We start from the raw sequence: 22,383 nt of genomic DNA, 5'->3' as shown, positions 1-22,383 counted from the left end.
GACTCCACAGCATAGACGTGCACGCCTGGCATGGTGCCGGGCTAGAGCGACTTGGATGAGGGAATGGCGGAACGTCGTGTTCTCCGATGAGTCACGCTTCTATTCTGTCAGTGATAGTCACCGCAGACGTGTGTGGCGTCGGCGTAGAGAAAGGTCAAATCCGGCAGTAACTGCGGAGCGCCCTACCGCTAGACAACGCGGCATCATGGTTCGGGGCGCTATTGCGTATGATTCCACGTCACCTCTAGTGCGTATTCAAGGCACGTTAAATGCCCACCGCTACGTGCAGCATGTGCTGCGGCCGGTGGCACTCCCGTACCTTCAGGGGCTGCCCAATGCTCTGTTTCAGCAGGATAATGCCCACCCACACACTGCTCGCATCTCCCAACAGGCTCTACGAGGTGTACAGATGCTTCCGTGGCCAGCGTACTCTCCGGATCTCTCACCAATCGAACACGTGTGGGATCTCATTGGACGCCGTTTGCAAACTCTGCCCCAGCCTCGTACGGACGACCAACTGTGGCAAATGGTTGACAGAGAATGGAGAACCATCCCTCAGGACACCATCTGCACTCTTATTGACTCTGTACCTCGACGTGTTTCTGCGTGCATCGCCGCTCGCGGTGGTCCTACATCCTACTGAGTCGATGCCGTGCGCATTGTGTAACCTGCATATCGGTTTGAAATAAACATCAATTATTCGTCCATGCCGTCTCTGTTTTTTCCCCAACTTTCATCCCTTTCGAACCACTCCTTCTTGGTGTTGCATTTGCTCTGTCAGTCAGTGTAGATAGATATATATTTACCAGATATTGTAATAGGAGTTGAATCATGGCTGAGAAATGATATAATGGATGCAGAAATTTTCTCACAGCACTGGAGTGTGTATCGTAGAGATAGGATAGGAATGGTGGGAGGGGGAGTATTCATTCTGGTAAAAGAAGAATTTGTAAGCTACAAAAAAGTTAAAGATGAGACACACGAAATTCTAGGTGTAAGGCTCATTTCTAAAGATAATAGGCAACTAGATATATTTGGAGTGTACAGATCGGGAAAGGGTAGCACCGACGCGGATTCGGAATTATTTGATAGAATAGTCGGCTATGTGGGAAACGACATGGAAAGAAATGTGATTGTAGCGGGAGATCTGAATTTGCCAGATGTCAATTGGGAAGGAAATGCGAACGACAGGAAGTATGACCAACAAATGGCAAATAAGTTAATATGGGAAGGACAGCTGATTCAGAAAGTGATGGAACCAACCAGAGGGAAAAATATCCTGGATGTCGTGCTGATAAAACCAGATGAGCTCTATAGGGAAACTGAAGTAATAGATGGTATTAGTGATCATGAAGCTGTTTTTGTGGTAGTTAAAAATAAATGTGATAGGAAGGAAGGTCTTAAAAATAGGACTGTTAGACAATACCATATGGCTGATAAAGCAGGCATGAGGCAGTTTCTAAAAAGTAATTATGATCGGTGGAAAACGGTAAATAAAAATGTAAACAGACTCTGGGATGGGTTTAAAGAAATTGTTGAGGAATGCGAAAACAGGTTTGTACCTTTAAGGGTGGTAAGGAATGGTAAAGACCCACCTTATTATAATAGAGAAATAAAGAGACTAAAAAGAAGGTGCAGACTGGAAAGAAATAGAGTTAGAAATGGCAGTGGAAATAAGGAGAAATTGAAGGAACTTACTAGAAAATTGAATGTAGCAAAGAAGCAACTAAGGATAACATGATGGCAAGCATAATTGGCAGTCATACAAATTTTAGTGAAAAATGGAAAGGTATGTATAGGTATTTTAAGGCAGAAACAGGTTCCAAGAAGGACATTCCAGGAATAATTAATGAACAAGCTGAAAACTAGAAAAGTGGCTGGAATTCATAAGATTTGTGGGGATGCACTAATGATAATGGATTGAGATATAGTACCATATCTGAAGTACTTGTTTGATGTCAATTTGAGGCATTTAATTCAGTAGATCATGGGAGACTACTGGCAAAAATGAGTGCAATTGGACTACAAAAAGAGTGACTGGATGGGTGGTTGTATTTCTAGAAAATAGATCTCAAAGAATTAGTGTGGGCGAAGCTTTATCTGACCCTGTAATATTTAAGAGGGGAATTCCTTAAGACAGTATCTTTGGACCTTTCTGTTTTCTTATATATATAAATGATATGAGTAAAGAAGTGGAATGACAGAAAGGCTTTTTTCAGATGATTATTTTTCTGTATAAGTTACAAGTTTGTGAGCAACTGCAAAATGACCTCGATAATATTGTGAGATGGACAGTAGGCTTGGGCAGGTATGGTAAGTACATCTCTCAGCTTGTTAATTCAAGCAGAATTAGGAAAGCCAGGTTATTTAATTGGTGATGACCAAATCTATAATGTAATTTTCACAGCCCACACATTCGTAATAATTTTCTTCATGGTAATACCCATTATAATTGGGGGATTCCGAATTTGATTGGTTCCACTAATACTTGGAGTAATTAGGTTAAAAATCAGGTTGTGAGTTTCACAAATAGAAAAAGTCCTCTCAGTTGTAACTACTGCATTGATAGGGTGAAAGTTCCTTCTGGGGATCACTGTAGGTGTTAGTATAAGGAAAGGTCTTCTTTGAGGTAATTGCAAAAATGGCATTATAATAAAGGGTGCAGATCTCTGTACATGGTTATGAGGCTATTTAGGGGTTGTACAATACAATACAATGGATTTATTTTGTCTGGCAAGATTAAGGCCATTAGGCCCTCTCTTCCATCTACCCAGAAAATACAGTATTTACCAGTACATGTGCAAAATTAAAATAAATAGCCTTACAATTGAAACATCTTGCAACTACTAAGCAATACAATATTATGATAAAGAGCAATAATAAAAAATAGGAAAAAATAGGGTTATTATTATTATTATTATTATTATTATTATTATTATTATTATTATTATTATTATTATTATTATTATTATTATTATTATCTACACAAATATGACATGATTAGCTAAGTTCTATTAACTCTAATAATAACAGTGTGATTATATACTGTAAAGTCTATAATATTTGAGAAAGACTAAATCTACCATATTTCCATAACATACGAATAACAATTTAGGACTATTACTTAGTAGGTATTGGTGACAAAGTTCCCTAAAACTAGCAGGTGAGGCTCCTCTGACATAAACAGGTAGTGTTTCCATTGTCGTCCTGAAGAAACAACAAATGAGTTTGGAATAGATAAGGGTGTATCAAATTATGACCGTGTTCCAAAACTGTGATTGGATGAGAGGTGATGAAATTGACTGTACAATTAGGGAGGTGAGCATGAGGAGAGTATTTGATGAAGAAGGCATAAAGCATGAAGATTACAGCGATGTTTGAGTTTTAACAAGGTAGGTGTAGTATGGTCATAGTATCGTAGGTCACATATATAGCGAACACAGGCGTTTTGCGCGTGTTGTAGATTGTCGTAAAGAGTAGCAGTCGGGTCGCTGTACATGGCATCACAGTAGTCGAAATGAAGTAATACCAGAGTGAAAATGATTATTTATGCCTGCCTGGCCATCAGATGATAAAGAGGTAAATCATCTGATGGCCAGGCAGGCATAAATTTTTGGAAATGAGACAAAGTCTCTCATAGTGCATTGGCACTGCTGGTGGCTCCAAGTAGCCTACCCAGTGGCCTCCATGGTATGCACTAGCCATGCGTCTTGGTAGGATGTGCTATTTACCAACTGCTGAGCCCAATTTACAGTAGCACACTGGGGCGAAACGCTGGCAAGCAAGAATGAGTTAGCTGGAAAATTTATAATGTCCAATAACGGACCAACTACATTGGTATTATGCTATATGTTTCGAGCTGTCAGTGGTGAGTTGGCGTGGAATGACATAAGTAGAAGAATAAGCTTGAGAGGGGCTTTTAAAAGTAGGAAAGATCATAACATGAAGATAAAGTTGGAATTGAAGAGGACAGATTGGGGCAAATATTCATTTATAGGATGAGGAGTAAGGGATTGGAATAAATTATCAAGGGAAATGTTCGATAAATTTCCAAGTTCATTAAAAATATTTAAGAAAAAGCTAGGTAAATAATTATAAATAAATGTAAATATGAAGTATACAATTGATAGGGAATTTGTCACCTGAGCGACTGCCCTAAATGCAAATCATTGATGATTGATTGAATTGTTGTTGACTGGGCGAGTTGGCCATGCGGTTAGAGGTGCGTGGCTGTGAGCTTGTATCCAGGAGATAGTGGGTTCGAATCCCACTGTCGGTAGCCCTGAAGATGGTTTTCTGTGGTTTCCCATATTCACACCAGGCAAATGCTGGGGCTGTACCTTAATTAAGGCCACGGCCACTTCCTTCCCATTCCTAAGCTCGTCCTATCCCATCGCCGGCATAAGGCGATGCGACGTAAAGCAAATAGCAAAAAAGAATTGTTGTTGTTGTTGTTGATTGATGTAGCACAAGGATTTCATGCCTGACAGTTTCCTTGCTGCACCTGGTAAACCTGCTCGGGCTTATTCATTCCACAGCATCCTGCACTCCCCTCTCCACTCCCATCTGTATATTTCCATTTGTCTGGTAGATCCTGCATTTGTGTGAAGAAAGATAGTTGTCATGATTCATTCCCCAACCTTTGCATTTATTGTCTTACTTAGTTTGCAAATTTTTAATTGTCTCCAGAATAACATTTTATTTATTACCAGTAGATTGTAACTTAAAAATACATCTGAGTAGCACTATGAAAAACTATTTCATTTCAGCTGGTACGGCTCCCCAGCCTGACTACACCACTTACGACTTGCCATGGAAGCCAGCTGGTCCTGGCTGCACGCAGTACTCTATGCTACCCAACAACTCAGCTATGGGGAGTCTCCCAGTGCCTGCGCCATCTTGTGCCTTCATGTCCTCTACAGGTGAGTTCAGGGGGACTGGAGGAGAGTATTTTTAACTCCTCCTGCATGCATCGTGCATCAAATGTTGACACTGCCGCTATAGTACCAGTGCTGGACTATAATATTTGGGCCCTCATGGAACCAGTGCTGGACTGTAATACTTTGGCCCTCCTTCCAAAATTAATAGAAGGCTCCCTTACACTGGAGGATGTTTTTAAAAATCTGTGTTGCCAAATAATGGAAATATCAAATACCTCTTACTTAATTATTCAGTGCTTGTGTTAATATTTTAATTTCAGCACAGGTTTCCTCTGAAAATCAGAGAACATTAGCAAATACCTATCTACAACAATAAAAATTTAGCGATTATTACACTTAAAATAGAAATTGAAATTCACTTGTACAAACAGAAATGTATCGTTGCATAGTCCAGTCAAATTTGTTATTTTGTTAGACATATTGACTTCTGAAGTTTTCTTCACAATTGGAATAGTTAACGTACAGCCTGTCGTCTTGGAAAACTACTGAAACTAAATTAAAACAGTCTATGTGAACTCCAGAATAACTGTGTTAGAAATGAGCAAATAGAAGAAATAAAAGCCAACCAAAAACCATCAGTATTAACCCCCTATTAAAAGCATCTGCTCCACCCCCACCCCCACTCCACCCCTCTGCAACATGGGTTTTGTGTTTCGTAGATCCGGGCCTGTATGCTACTAACATTTTAATTTGTTAACTATCAGTCATACATTTTCATAATGGACTGCTGTCTTGTCTAACTCTGTGAATGACGTAAGGACCTTCTAACACTCTGTTTGATGCTAACATTGTAGCCTTATCTGCACAGTGGCATAACTAGGCTGGGGGCAGCCAGGGGATGTTCCCTGGGCACCACTTTTGAGGAGGGGGCATTTGGCTGGCTTAAATAACTAACTAACTAAATATCATAAATAAATAAATAAATAAATAAATAAATAAATAAATAAATAAATAAATAAATAAATAAATAAAACATGAAAGTTGTGTATGATTTAATTTCAGTTTGTTTATACAAGGGTTGAGACATAAGGCATGGCAACTACTTTTTTTCTCGCGAACAGGAGATAACATATGCATATAAGATATGCATTTGGAAATATAGGACATGTACTTATGCATAGTGCCTGAAGACAAATTCTGACTTCAGAAGATTCTCATAGGAAAGTGACAGAACACAGGCCATTGGTAAACATTGTTTTATTATGGTATAGACAGCAAATACACAAGACTACATACAAAGGACAGGTCTCCACTCGTACGACCTTCAAAGTAATCCCCCCAAGATTTCCACTGTGCGTTGCCAGCTGTGGGGCAGGCGCTGAATACCATTCACTGCATGCGTATCGCTAACGTGTGACACCTCTCTCCGAAATGCTGTTACGATTTCCTCTTTGTTAGCAAACTGTTGTCCACGTAATGGCTTCTTGACTTTGGGGATTAGATCATAGTCACACACCTAATGCTTCCTGCAGCTCTGCATGGCATTGGCGTGCATTCCTGCTGCGGAGAACTGCTATTTTAATATACGATCGTTGCTCCTGCTTGTTGACTTCCATTTTGTGATGCTCTCACTCACACACTGAGCTTGGGGGCATGCTTAGACCCACACTGTTGTCTACATACACCATCTAGTGACATCATACGCAAGTACATACCGTACGTTTCCAAATGTATATCTTAGATTTTCCGTGTTTCTCCTGTTCGTGAGAAAAAAAAATAGTTGCCATGACTTATGACTCGACCTCCGTATATTTTATGCATTTTGTATTTGTTGTCACACTCGATAGTAACCAATTTGTATATTATATACCATACATTTTTCACATTTCAGTATATGATTTAATTTGTAAAATAGCTTATAGGCAGTTTCTATGGCTGAAAATTTAGGTTCATAAGAATCTCTGTGATATGTACATACAAAGCTCTTTTTTATTAATTTAAGATTGACTCTTTCTGTAAATACAGGATTTTTGCTTTTTAAACTTAGTTTGTGATAATTATATTTATGTTCTGTGTCCTAACAAGAATTGCATTTACAAATTAACATTCCTTTAAAATACATTTTATCACTGTTAATCATTTATTAACATAAAACATGTTATTGAAACAATATTTTTGTCATATTTTAAATTCAATAATTATATGAAAAATATTGTGAGTGAATTTTTACAGAACATTGGAAGAAAATCATGGGTCCATTATTCAAAAAATTAAAGAAGTGTAGTGGTACCAAATGAAGGCTTGCCCTGGGTACTATATTACTTTGTTATGCCATTGCTTCTGCGTTTCTACATGTGTATACAACAACAATTGTCACTACTTTCATGTCTGTTACCTCCAGAAATGAAATGGAGAGCTGCCTTGGTCTGACTCATGATCTCAAGTTCACTGCTGAGTTGGTCCATTTCAGAAAGGTGATTAAAAGTCTTGGCGTTTCATATCATTTTATCTCAAAGACTCTGGTGTGCACTCAGTGTCACTCAATAAAGTAAAATTATTTCAACTGTAATATCCACCCAGTGTAATTCCACTTTCATTGCTAGACAGCAGCACAATGGGACATTTGAAGGTTCTCATATACATCAGCACCATGTTGGTAGGTTTACTAAAACCCAAAAGAACTCCGTCAGGACAAAATTCCATTACCTTAACATCTCCAAATGCCATAACATTGATAGTTGTACTGATAACATTACTACCATAAACTGGGGTGAGTCCAATCAGAAACCACAGTTTTTCAAAACATATTCCATTTACTATAGTTAGATCACAATGTAAATTTGAATGTTTGACTATAACTTTGATGATGGTAGATTCATGTATTAATTTATAATTCATTCATAATTACACTTATTATTTAAATTTAATTATGGATCAGTTTCACCTCACAAGGTGGGATGAATCTGATCACAAATTTATTTTGTATATTAAAAAAAAGAATCAGGCTGTCAAGGGGTGAATCCGATCACTATTTTGATTTTTCAAAAATTGTTAGTATATTTACTGTAATGTATCAAATTTTGTTATGATGTTAACCTACAAGAGTTCCCATAAATTAAATTTTAAGTTAATTGCTCTACAAAATATTTGAATTAGGGACATTTTTTGAACAAATCTAAACAACAGTAGTTCTACGAGGTATAAAAATGCACTGTCAACATAAAGGATGATTTACTCTATAATGTCATAATCAATATTTTTAAATGTATATTTATTACACTTTCCAACTCCTGGCACAATCTTTTGAACAATTTGTGTTTTCTCTAACTCAGTTGCACTTTCATTTTCTGGAAATATGAAGTAAAAATGTAATTTCATATGTGGCATCATTAGTCCCGTCAATTCTGCCAATAAAATATCTAACCCATTTCTTGGTAGGAAATTTTACAATGGTAAAATCATTCTCTTTGAAATCTTTGCCCCCCTTTTTTATTTCTATGTTCCTTCATTGTTATTTGTCTCCTGCTTCTTTACATCACAGCTAATTGGGAGTTAGAATCATTATCATAAGAGGTCAGAGATTCCCTGCTGTCTGTGCTCCCACTGTCACATTCATTGAAGTCTCTTACAATGATATCTTTGCCTGGAGTTAAAGCTAAGCGCTTTGCTCGATGAGGTGCTACTTTAGTTGTTTCATAAGAATGAGCCTGTTTCAACTGCATTTCAAAGGCTGCTATTCAAGATACTTCTGTTGAGTTAGTGTCACCTGTTTCTTCTGGAATCTGTTAAATTACTTGATTGGGGAAAAAAGGAACAATTCCCACTTTTCTGAGCTCAGATATGACATTAAATTTTCAACTGATGCCAACCTTTTCGAAGGCTAATTTCAATAATCTAGGAAATTCAGATTTTGCAACTACCCCTCTATTCTTCCTTTTTCAGTCATCTAACACACTTCTCCAGGCAATGTTTAGAAGTCTGAAAAATGCTACATGAAGTGGCTGGCACAAATGAATAGAGTTAGGTGGTAACAATACAAATCATATGCCATATTCCTGGCACAGTTTAATCATATTAAGTGACAGATGACTAGACAGACCTATCATCACTTTCGGTCCCTCTGCCATGCATATGGCAACAGAATATGAGTAAACCATGATTCAAACATTCAGACCAAGTATTGTAGAGGTGTTTAACCTTATAAAATGTATACAGTATGAACACTGTAGCCACTGCTATCATTACCCTGATGCTAGATTTAGAACTATCCACTATCCTTTCAGGACATCTTACATGTCACTTCACTATGACTTCTACTTGTCCAGGATCATTACAAAAGTTTGTCTCATTGTAGTTTATTATATTGGTGGGGAGAACACAACTCAGGGGAACTTCAAGATTCTTAATATAATCACTTGCTGATGCTCAGGTAACTGTTGCCCCTGCCCTCTTTATATTTTCACCTAATCCCTATTTCTCTTAAGGACCAGGTCACCTGCCCTGCGCTGTACTGTACTATACAGTACCTGTTTGTGATCCAATCTATCTCTTCTATCTGCCACTGAGCAAGTGGCTGTGTGGTTTGGGTCACGTAGTTATCAGCTTGCATTCAGGAGATGGTGGGTTTGAACTACACTATTGACAACTCTGAAGATGGTTTTCCATGGTTTCCCCTTTTCACACCAGGCAAATGCTGGAGCTGTACCTTAATTAAGGCCACACTCACTTCCTTCCCACTCCTCTCCCATCATTGCCATAAGACCTATCTCTGTTGGTGCGACATAAAGCAGATTGTAAGGAAAAGAAAAAAAGTCTTCTTATCTATTGTTCTTCAGTTCTTCTTGGCCACAGCTTGTCTCAGTGATAGATGATGAGAGGCATCTCCAACAGCTTCGTCCGCCTCCATAGTACTATTAGCTGCCATTCTCGGAGGCCTGGGTTCAATTCCCAGTACTGAAGAAATTTAAGAATGGCAGAAGGGCTGGTGTGTAGTTGAAAAGGTATGTGCTGCTCACCTTCGTTGGGAGTGTGTCTGAAAAGATACGCACCCTTTCGGGACGAGGACACGAGTTTACTATTTCAAGATGATACATAAATTTTCAGTCATAGGAAAGGATAAGGGAACTACTACTAATTACAATGATAACGCATGGTAAAGTAGCACAGAGAGTTACTTCAAATTTAATGAAAGCAAAAAGATAAGAAAAAACATGTGGACAATTAAGTATTTCATCTTTCAAAACAAAGGGATTCATATTGTTTCTTAACAAGTTTGCTGATGTAGATGTAGTATTTCAACAATACATGAGTTTGCCAAAACCATAGTCAACAATGCAGGCTAACATAAACAATTATGCCTGCCCCTGTTCCACAACATTACAGTGCATTCCTAATTGACATTTAAAGATACAGAATTAAAAATTACTGTGTATACATTGCAAGATCTTCATACCAAGCAAAGAAGTTTAAATCATTGTGGATGTAGACAGGTCTCTATTATGAAAAATGAAATCTATCCCATATGTAACTACTGGGGCAACTTTAAGCTTGAATAGTGCCATTGCAATGCTTATTGAGAGGTTCTGCAGCTTGGAGATCTCGTACATTGCTTTGGTTGCTGCCGATGCTTTTTCTTTTACATGCAGTGTGAAGGTTGCGTCTGTGGTCTGCAGTGTGATACCCAGGTATTTAACACGTTCGCTGCTATGCAAAGTAAACATTCCCACCCCAATGCTGAGGGACCGGATCCGGCCCCTAGTGCGCTTCCCGCCAGTGCGCGTGACCCGGATCCGGCCCGCGTTGCCATGCCATTTCTAAGCAGTCAGTGTGAGCTTAGCTCTTCACGAAGACACATCGTATGTTGTACACACCTTGAGTAGTAGTGGCATGATATATTTTTGCTCGTCGTTCGTTGCTCACATCTTTTGGTGATTTTCGATTTGACCAGGTTAGGTTGAGTTCCGGTTCGTCCTCGCTTTCCGTTTCAGAATCAGCACTTACTTCACTCATAAACTCATCATCACTGCCAGACAAATCAATGCTACAATGAGCCATCACACACTACTTCCACAATCATAAAAAATCTGACAGTGAGATAGCGGCCCAAGTCTCAAAAGCCAAGAATAATGGCCAAGAGGATTTGTTGTGCTGACCACATGACACCTCGCAATCTGCTGGCCTTCGGGCTGAGCAGCGGTCACTTGGTAGGCCAAGGACCTTCAAGGGCTGTAGTGCGATAGGTTTTGTTAAATGCTTTAGGCCCCTTCTGAAGCACCCCTCCTGGTTTAATTCTTTGGGCAACTTACAGTGATCCTACTCGACCTTATTCTAAACTGAAATACCATGTTTCATTAAAATAGATGGATCCATTTTCCCATCAGATTGTAATAGACACAGGCAAATATTAAAAACTTGGCATGGGTCATTATAATAATAATAATAATAATAATAATAATAATAATAATAATAATAATAATAATAATAATAATAATAATAATAATAATACAGTATTACTCGAATGGAATGTTGCATTAAAAGTAATGTTATCATATGAAATGTTTGATAATATGTAAATGGCATTGTTTCTCACTTTTCAAGAACAATACTACGCTGGCATTCTAACAGTGCAAAGTTCCAGAGTTGCAATGACCTGGCCATAGACAGCAGGGAACACTGCTTTGCCATTTTCCATTAAGTGTGCACATTCTTCATTCCTATCAGCACCTCAGAGCAAGGATCAAATAGCTGGAATATTATGAGGGACCAGTGTGTCATGCACCAGCATTTACCAGAATATGTATGAACCAGAGGAGTGGTATGCTAAAAAAAAAAAAAAGGTCATCTAACTCCCTAGCTTCTTCCACCCAATAACCAGGTAGGCTGTTCTACTCAGAATGCAGCAGTAATCCCATCTATCGGAGATGAGTAGCAGCAGGAGAAACAAAGCACATCACAACAAACAATAGTCAATGTAATGCTATTGATGATCAATTTTATGGGCTTTTGATATAGGAGGCCTTCACATTTAGTTTTTTCTTCCAACTCTGTGATATTAGGGCATCCAATGTAAAGGGAGTTTTTCTTCCTCCTTTGATGCCTTCTTCTTGTCTTATTCTTCAAGCGATTGTTCCTTCACAATTTCTTCCTCAGTTTCATAATAACCTTCACAGTCTTCCTTGTCGATATAGCCTGATGACTACACAGTTTTTCTCCACTTCACGTGAGTTCGCACGTATCGTGACGCAATGAAACCTGTCAAGAAAGATGTGTTATGCCTTTTCCACACTGTATGAAATGTAGAATGATCACACTGACGGCTGTTGACGTCGGCTGACGTCATTGTGACCTAGAATCTGGTGACAGCGCTTTTCACGCGGAGCACATTTTTCTGCTCTAGCATATCACTGGCGACGTGAAGTGTCAATAGAAGTCGTTTCTTTTAGCGATATGGAAGAAATGTTAATTGAATTGGTGCGGGTGCATGAGAATCTGTATGACATAGATTCGATTAACTAGAAATCAGCAAATGTGGCACGAGGCACGGTACAAAATAGGAAAGGAATTAAAGATCATACGTACTAGTTTTAATAGGCATTCATTTGTTGAAAACAGTCCACAACCATATCACCAGTTAACACAATTGAACAATATATCCATTTTACAATGGCGAAAAATGAGAGTATCCTCCTATTCAATACATCATATATTCCGTCATTAGATGGAGCAAACAAATTCAGACATGTTTCAGCTCGCTTGAGCCATCTTCAGTGAAAAAAAAAAAAAAAAAAAATTAGGGGGGTTGGAATAATTTACATAATATAAGTTGAAAAAATGCTAAAAAACATAATGAAAGAGCAAATGAAAAAACAAACAAAAGAGAGCCTAGACGGAAACAAAATTAGCACAAATATACAATATTTACATCAATATGCAGAGCAAAAAACAACTTATTGCGACAAAATTCAGTGAAACAGGTGTTAATTTGAAATAATAATTGATACTAAAAACTGCGATAACCTAAGAAACAAGGGAATGAGAAAACAAATGATGCAGATGGAAATGAATAATAGTAGCACATGGTGAGGTTGTGGACCTCATAGTTTACAAATTATTGGTTTATAAAAATGACAAAACAGTTTGAAATTGCTGTCAAAATCATCCTAGTGGAAACCCATCACATCAAATTGGTCAGGAGGAGAGCGGGAGCAGACATTTTTGTCACAGGTTTTTCGCCTGCAGGTTAATTCAGGCTTGGTTTCTCTCAAAAATGTCTGCTCCCGCTCTCCTCCTGACCAATTTGATGTGATGGGTTTCCACTAGGATGATTTTGACAGCAATTTCAAACTGTTTTGTCATTTTTATAAACCAATAATTTGTAAACTATGAGGTCCACAACCTCACCATGTGCTACTATTATTCATTTCCATCTGCATCATTTGTTTTCTCATTCCCTTGTTTCTTAGGTTATCGCAGTTTTTAGTATCAATTATTATTTCAAATTAACACCTGTTTCACTGAATTTTGTCGCAATAAGTTGTTTTTTGCTCTGCATATTGAAGTAAATATTGTATATTTGTGCTAATTTTGTTTCCGTCTAGGCTCTCTTTTGTTTGTTTTTTCATTTGCTCTTTCATTATGTTTTTTAGCATTTTTTCAACTTATATTATGTAAATTATTCCAACCCCCCTAATTTTTTTTTCACTGAAGATGGCTCAAGCGAGCCGAAACATGTCTGAATTTGTTTGCTCCGTCTAATGACGGAATATATGATGTATTGAATAGGAGGATACTCTCATTTTTCGCCATTGTAAAGTGAAAACCGTCAATACGGAAAGATTCTAATATCTTGTAACAATATATCTATGTTAGTAATGCTCAGCACTGATGTGGACTAAGCAACAGAAGTCTAAATTCATGAATATCTCTGTTATCATAGTAGGTACCATAAAACTGTATAATACATATGAAAAGAAAATGAAAACCTACAACCTGTTTTTCAGTCAGTGACAGGGTCAGGGATGGAATGAATGAAGCCCCCATCTTGTGGCGACGATAGGAACTGTGCCGGCTGCCGAAGCCTGTCGCACTCCTCTGGGGCAATGATTAATGAAAGACATATTAAATGAAATGATAATGGAGAATGTTGCTGGAATGAAAGATGACAGGGGAAACTGGAGTACCCGGAGCTGTCCTGGCTCTGCTTTGTCCAGCACAAATCTCACATGGAGTAACCGGGATTTGAACCATGGAACCCAGCAGTGAGAGGCCGACGCATTGCCGCCTGAGCCACGGAGGCTTCTGTATAATACATATGTGATTGATAATTGTATACTCTATAACTTATTTTTATTATTGTGCTTTTACGGCCGCATTGGACCACTGTAGTCAATTTATGTTTGGTCTTCTATGATGTTTTATGTTTTTTTCTTTTCTGATCTTCCAGCATTTCTTCATTCTATCTGATCTTTGTTGTCGTTCTTGTTCAGAAAATACCCTTTTAGTTGTTTCTCTTTTATCACATTTTGGTAGGAATCTAACTTTACAATTCTTCAACTTTTTATGTAGTATTTTTTTTGCTAGTGGCTTTACGTTGCACCGACACACATAGGTAGAGCCCCAGCATTTGCCTGGTGTGAAAATGGGAAACCACGGAAAACCATCTTCAGGACTGTTGACAGTGGGATTCGAACTCACTATCTTCTGGATGCAAGCTCACAGCTGCGCGCCCCTCATCGCATGGCATAGTATTTATTGATAGAACCACTAATAACATAGGTACAGTAGAACCCCATTTATCCTAAATAAAGGGGGCGGAGCCACTTTGGTTGACGTGTTTTTTTTTTCGGATGACACATGATAAATATCTTCGGAAATTAAATGTTGAAATAAAAATGCATAAACCCTGTTAAGCAAAAGTGCATACTGTATATTAACATTAAAATATTTACATAATATCACTCATTGTATAAAATCAGTGATTTTCTTCTGAATTTTCTTGGTGCAGCACTGCAGCTACAGTATGTCGCGGGACTGTTTAATCAACCATACATCAGCTGGTGTAGATTTATTGCTTTGTTAAACAAAGTGAAAAGCAATTTGAAATGATGAAACAATTTTTTGTTACTACTGAACTGGATACTGTATACAGTAATTTTATTACAGAGCTGTAATTAAAGCATGTGGTACTGTATTTTAATAAAAATTCAAAATCTTACCTCCAATGCATTTAATCCATCTTCTGCTGTAATTCAATTCTCAGAACTGCTATTGCCATGGTCGGAGTCATCTGAATAATCTTCATGACGAATGATACAGTAATGATGATGATGATGATGATGATGATGATGATGATGATGATGATGATGATATTATTATTATTATTATTATTATTATTATTATTATTATTATTATTATTATTAATAATAATAATAATAATAATAATAATACAGTTATAATAATTCCTGCTTGTTCAAGAAAAAATGTATCATGGAATGAACTAGAGGGTAAAAACTCTTTTATTTTATGCTACACATGCATTGTGACATAAGTCATAATATAAAAACATGGTTTGCCTAGTAGCTCTCAGCACATATAGCAAAAGAATTACTAATATCAATGGCTAAGGATGAGAGGGTTAAAACAAAATATTAAAATACAATTTTGCAAGAGCATTTCGGTTAAACTGGGTTTTGGTTGAGCGAAGTTCGGTTAAGCGGGGTTCTACTGTAGTTAAATTAAATTAAATTTCAGGCCTTCCCCTAAAGGCGGAAACATACTGCTTTCACTTCACGTGAGTTCGCGCGTATCATGACGCAATCAAACCTGTCAAGAAAGATGTGCTATGTCTTTTCCACACGGTATGAAATGTAGAATGATCACACTGCACTCATGTCACGGCTGTTGACGTCGGCTGACGTCATTGTGACGTTGAATCTGGTGACAGCGTTCTTCACGCGGAGCACATTTTTCTGCTCTAGCACATCTCTGGCGACGTGAAGTGTCAATAGAAGCCGTTTCTTTTAGTGATATGGAAGAAATGTTAATTGAATTGGTGCGGGTGCATGAGAATCTGTATGGCATAGGTTCGATTAACTAGAAATCAGCAAATGTGGCACGAGGCACGGTACAAAATAGGAAAGGAATTAAAGATCACACGTACTAGTTTTAATAGGCATTCATTTGTTGAAAACAGTCCACAATTGTGCTTATGATTGTTATCTCAATAATAATAATAATAATAATAATAATAATAATAATAATAATAATAATAATAATAATAATAATAATAATAATAATAATAATAATAATAATAATAATAAATGAAATAGCATATCTAGTTTTAATAGACATTCAGTTGTTGAAAACAGTCCACAATTGTGCTTATGATTGTTATCCCAATAATAATAATAATAATAATAATAATAATAATAATAATAATAATAATAATAATAATAATAATAATAATAATAATAATAATAATAATAATAATAATAATAATAATAATAATAATAATAATAATAAATTAAATGGTGTATGGCTTTTAGTGTCGGGAGTGTCCGAGAACAAGTTCGGCTCGCCAGATGCAAGTCTTTCAATTTGACTCCCGTAGGCGACCTGCGCATCATGATGAGGATGAAATTATGATGAACGCGCATACACCCAGCCCCCGTGCCAATGAAATTAACCAATGATGGTTAAAATTAGATATCCAATTCATTTCTTCTTTGTTCAGTTTATTCTTCCATGAAGAACTCTTGGTAATTGCCATGGCACAGAGCCTTCTAATGAGTTGAATTATTTTTTGAAATTTTCTCATATCTGAAATGCTTGTGTAGGATTCCTCCGAATAAGTTGCAAATGCAGAGTGTACTTCGGCCAACAATTTCATCCTTGATGAGATTATGTAAGTAGTTGAATTAATTTTTTTTTTTCAGTCTGAAGTACATCTGAATTTTTTTTTTGGATGCCCATTTAGCTCCCTTACTAAATTGTGGTATTCACCGCAAATTAATTTCATGTACCCACAGTCGTTTGCGACAGACAGTACTTATTGCAACAGAAATATCACAGGCAATCAAAAGATCATCAGAATCCGATGAATTGGATGTACTATCGTAGTTTGCCATCGGACAAAATATACTGTGATGTGTGAATGTGAGGACAGTGTGTTTCCTGTCTTCACGCCGCATGCAGTGACATCATCAACCTCCCCTCCACGCTGACTCAGCTCAGAGATGGTTCACGTGAAGTGACAGCAGTGTGTTTCCGCCTTAAACTCCATTTCACCCAGGGTGTATATAATTATTTATAGCCTAAACTGTAGTGCCTTATTCCCCAATTTTACAAACCAGTTTTCATTCAGTTCTGTTTGGCCATTTTCTTGTGATATGCATACATACATACAGAGAGGTGACAGAAAATTAAATATTGCATTGCATTTCCTTCTTACTGTGGATATGACTGATACAGAAATACAATTCCTTTTTCAATTCTGAGCAATGTTCAGACAAAAGTCTTATTTTATTGTCATCACTAGTGAAAGCATGGACAGTGACCACAGATTGCTGGTAGTAGACTTCAAAAATAAGACTAATGAAATGCAGAAAATTATTATGAAATTATTATTTTAATTGTAATGTTACTGATTACTAGCTGAAAGAAATTTTTAATTGTAAATGAGTAACATATTTTTCACGTAACTGTAATTTAGTCCAATTACTTTTATTTTGCACTGTTTCCATCACTGTTTATGTCACAGAAACTTCCAAATTGGCATTGTCAGTTTGTCAGTGCTACAGCCTTCTCTCCTTACTCTTCATGATGGGTTGCAAGATGACTTCCTGACTGTTAATCACAAGTTAAATCATATTTGAGTTTTCCACTGAATATAATTTTTACTCACAATTGTAACACACACTCATTCAGGCAATCACTCTCTACACAACTGATTTAAATAGCTTCAGTAGAGGACTAACAAACTTGATAAACAGGATAGTGATGACAGTAGAAAGCTGTAATGAAACTCATACGGGTGTGATAACCAGACTGATTTGAGAAAATCCACATTCACACTCATTGGTGGATATGTGGACTTTCTTCACTGTATTCACAAGAGGGAAAAGGAACATTGCAATTTTCTTGTCCACAAGATAATCCCAGACACTTTGGATGATTTGTTTATCAGCAAGGTAAAATCAACTATCTAATGATATTACTGCACATTATTGGGGTTTTTGAAACTAAAATTACTACATAAAGAGGTAGCATGTTTTATTATGCACTAAATTTTTGAACTACTATTTGCAGTTAAATCATGTTTGAGTTTTCCACTCAACACAGTTTTCACTCACGATTGTAACACACACTAACGCACACTCACAACAGGTGATCACACACTACATCAGTGCGTTGAACTCCGGTCACCAACACGGCTTCACACAGCGCAACATTTTTTCAGGACAGTTCATAATAACAAGCCTCGTTTAACTCCGCGTAGCCATCTGACAGACACACTCCTACAAATTACTCATCATGAAATCGTGACCGTCCGCTTACTTTTGACTGAAGATGTCCCATAAGAGGATGAAACATGTATCATCAATATAGTTTAATGTAGTCTTATTAATAAAGATGTAAAGATTGTAAAGGTGGAATTATAAATTTAAATTTTCACAAGTTGATGCTTTTTGGCCATACAGGCTCAAATATGAAATTTATCACGTGCAGTGCTTACTTTCACTCATGATTGACACGCTCAAGAATGACTCTAGACTGACTGACATGCACCAGTTATATTCTTTATAAAGGCCCATAGAAGATTCTAGTAGTTCCTAATTCGAGATCAGTGTGGGACTCATTGTTAGTCAGCCTGCAGAAGCTTCTTTATCGCAGGCCTCAACAATTGCTGATGCTATAGTTTTACTCGCTGTTGTCTTCTTCCACATTATCAGCTGCACTGCAATTTTTATTTCTTGTTGGCATTATTGCCAGTCGCCCCATACTCGGCCTTCATTGTCATAATATTATTTTCTCAAGTAATTCTAGGACTATCTGGTCAAATTCAACAATCCATCACTTAAACACACTGTGGAATAGAAATGTCCTCTGTTTGCAGAGGGTGGTTCTCTATCCATTCTTAGGGGCCAATGACCTAGCTGTTAGGCCCCTTTAAACAACAAACAATTTATCCATTCTTTCAGGTACTAGTAACATTTTGATGGAACTGGAAAAGAGACTGTCCAACATATAGGAATCTACCATTTGGCCTCCTAATCAGTTCACACAAAACAATAGTTATGACAACTCATTTTATATTTTTGCTATGTTTTATTGCTATTTTGCTAGCAAGAAGTTTATATCTGTCAGATTTCCTGTCCTTTACTTTATTGAAATTTTCATACAAGTGATGTCTGATAACTGATAACGAGTGTTTTAGTACCGAGTCTGCTATAGCTTGGATGGTGGATTCAGATGTTTTAATCTTCCTCAAAAAGTCCAGAGTTTCTTTAGGCATAGTCCCTGTGGCACCTATCATCAGACCAACCACTTCCCATTTTTGTATTTTGTATCTTCTTTTAACATCCTCACAGCGTGCTTCGTAGATGGCCCTTTTCTCATCACAGATGGGTTTTCTTTTGCCTGGTGTTTGTTGTCTCACAGTTCTATCAATTACCATATCTGCTCCTTTAGTGTTCAGTCGATCTCTATGATGTCAGCTTCTCAAATTGATCCATCTTTGGAGAGGCCGCCGACTTCTACATAGACTTTGAGATGATATTGTCTACAAGCAATCATAGAAAGCACTGCATTGTGGCAGTTGACTGTCATTAGCTCTCCCTTGAGACAGAACCCTAATACATGAGAAAGGGTTTCGAACTCATCACATCTTCTGCAACAGGATGTATTAAGGCCCCTTCCATGAAGAGTGTGAACTAGCATTTGCTATGATTTATGAAAATCTAAACATTCCAACATATAAGAAATAAAATAAGACATAGATTGTTTTAAATTTATCATTAAAATAAAATGCTAGAGAGAAGAAGATTAAAATATGGAAACAATAATTAATATGTTTTCCATCTTTGGGTCTCTAAAAGCTTTAGAACACACATCCCCAGTGTTCCCCCAGAAAAAGAGCCTGTTTATAAATTAATTTAAAGTGATTATTTTATAATTATATTTATGATGAAAACTCAGATACATTGTACTGTAAAAAAGGATACGTGCCATTAACATGAAACTTTATTCATATCTTTTCTTTTCAGGAATCTCATCCCATTACAACACCTCACCCCTGACAGCTCCTCAAACTGCAACAGTGGGAACTGGATACAGCGTTACAACAAGTATAGCAAATCTACGCTTCCGAGCACATGAATATAGTCTTCATCCAACACAATTATAGCACATCATCCTTGCACTTTAAAAGAAATGACAGTTGATGTTATGGAAGAAGAGACATAAGTCCAATGTTAGTGATACCTTTCAATGACAGTGTGTTGGAATTGTAGAAGTCTTTGTCACTGATGTGGATTGCAACTTCCATGCAATTCAAAAGCATGTGGACTAAGATTTTTTGTAATTATACACTCATTCCAAGTTTTTACTCCGTAACAACAATCTGCCTTCTGTAGTTATTCTCAGTTGGGTATAAATGGAATTAAGAAGCAACACCAATATATTAAAGGAAAAATAACATTTACAGAAAAACGTACTTAAAGATTGCAGCTGGTTTTATGTAAATATGTCATGCCATTAAGTAGTGAACCATTGTAGTACTTAGAATAAAAACTGTGCAATAAGCAATAACTAAATAGAGAGCAATAAATATTGTAAAGCAAATACGATATGAGAGTACATTTTTAAAACTTGTCATATAACAGATGGAAATAACTTATACAATAGCTACTATCAGTGTGCTGAACTTCACCTTAAAAAGTGCACCAGTAAGAAATATTGCTCATTACTTACCAGAGAGGAGAACATGGAAAAATCTCTCTCTCTATCTATTCATCCATTCAATCAAGTATAGATCTCGATCATCCCATTGATCATATGTCCCATTCATTTCTATTCCTGGGAACTTCCTTCAGTTTAGCAATCATTATGCTACTATACCTTTTGATGCCATCTAACCATTAAGACTTCGGCCTTCCAGTTCTTCTTTTACCATCCATCATTCAGAGCATGAAATCCTTTTGAGTGAGCTACTCTTCATTATTTGTGGTCAAAATAAGATAACTTTTGGGAAAAAGTGGACTGTACCATAATTAACCTCTAATTTCTTTATAGAGAAACTTCTCATTACCACTGAAGCCTTTTTAACAAATCAATCAATCAATCAATCAATCAATCAATCAATCAATCAATCAAACCCTACTAATCTGCATTTAGGGCAGTCACCCAGGTGGCAGATTTCCTATCTATGGCCTTTTCTTAAATGATTTCAAAGAAAATGGAAATTTATTGAACATCCCTTGGTAAGTTATTCCAATCCCTAACTCCACCTCCTATAAACAAATATTTGCTCCAATTTGTCCTCTTGAATTCCAACTTAATCTTCATATTGTGATCTTTCCTACTTTTAAAGACACCACTCAAACTTATTAGTCTACTAATGTCATTCCATGCCATCTCTCAACTGACAGCTCAGAACATACCACTTATGACACAGATGTTGATTCCCATAGTGAACCTGAAATATTTGTGCCAAATAAGTAAATTTATAATATCAATATAAATGGTCCATTATTGGACATTATAAATTTTCAAGCTAATTCATTCGTGGTTTCCAGCGTTTCGCCCCCGTGTGCTAAGTTGGGCTCATCAGTTGGTAAATAGCACACCCAGCAAGACGCATGGCTAGTGCACACTGTAGTGGCCACTGCATAGGCTACTTGGAGCCACCGGCACTGCCAGTGCACTATGAGAGACTTTGTCTCATTACCAAAAATTGATGCCTGCATGGCCATCAGACGATACAGATGTTGATTCCCATAGGGAACCTAAAATATTTATCCCGAATGAGTAAATTTATAATACCAAAATAAATAGTGGCCTCCACAGTATGCACTAGCCATGCATCTTGGTGGGTGTGCTATTTACCAACTGATGAGCCCAAATTAGCACACTGGGGCAAAACGCTGGCAACCAGGAATGAGTTAGCTGGAAAATTTATAACGTCCAACAATGGACCATTTATTGGTATTACATACCACTTAGTCGAGCAGCTTGTCCTCTTTCTCCCAAGTCTTCCCAGCCCAAACTTTGCAACATTTTTGTAATGCTACTCTTTTGTCAGAAATCACTCAGAACAAACCGAGCTGCTTTTCTTTGGATTTCTTCCAGTTCTTGAATCAAGTAATCCTAGTGAGGGTCCCGTACACTGAAACCATACTCTAGTTGGGGTCTTACCAGAGACTTATATGCCCTCTCCTTTACATCCTTACTACAACCCCTACATACCCTCATAACCATGTGCAGAGATCTGTACCCTTTATTTACA

At 37.2% G+C, this 22,383-nt stretch overlaps 1 protein-coding gene across 1 annotated transcript in view; it reads left to right on the top strand.

Annotated features, from left to right (window-relative positions):
- Positions 1–20,520, top strand: part of LOC136880733 (paired mesoderm homeobox protein 2) — a 214,391-nt gene extending 193,871 nt beyond the window's left edge. The window contains exons 4-5 of the mRNA XM_067153321.2: positions 4,770–4,922; positions 20,144–20,520. Of these exons, the coding sequence (XP_067009422.2) occupies positions 4,770–4,922; positions 20,144–20,283 (293 nt within the window). The 3' untranslated portion in view covers positions 20,284–20,520. The remainder of the gene's footprint in view (positions 1–4,769; positions 4,923–20,143) is intronic.
- Positions 20,521–22,383: the final 1,863 nt, after the last annotated feature.

Source organism: Anabrus simplex, chromosome 1 (genome assembly GCF_040414725.1).
Source record: "Anabrus simplex isolate iqAnaSimp1 chromosome 1, ASM4041472v1, whole genome shotgun sequence".
NCBI classification, from domain to species: Eukaryota; Metazoa; Arthropoda; class Insecta; order Orthoptera; family Tettigoniidae; genus Anabrus; species Anabrus simplex.
The sequence above is the reverse complement of the archived record's forward strand: the minus strand, read 5'-3'. Positions and strand labels throughout refer to the sequence as shown.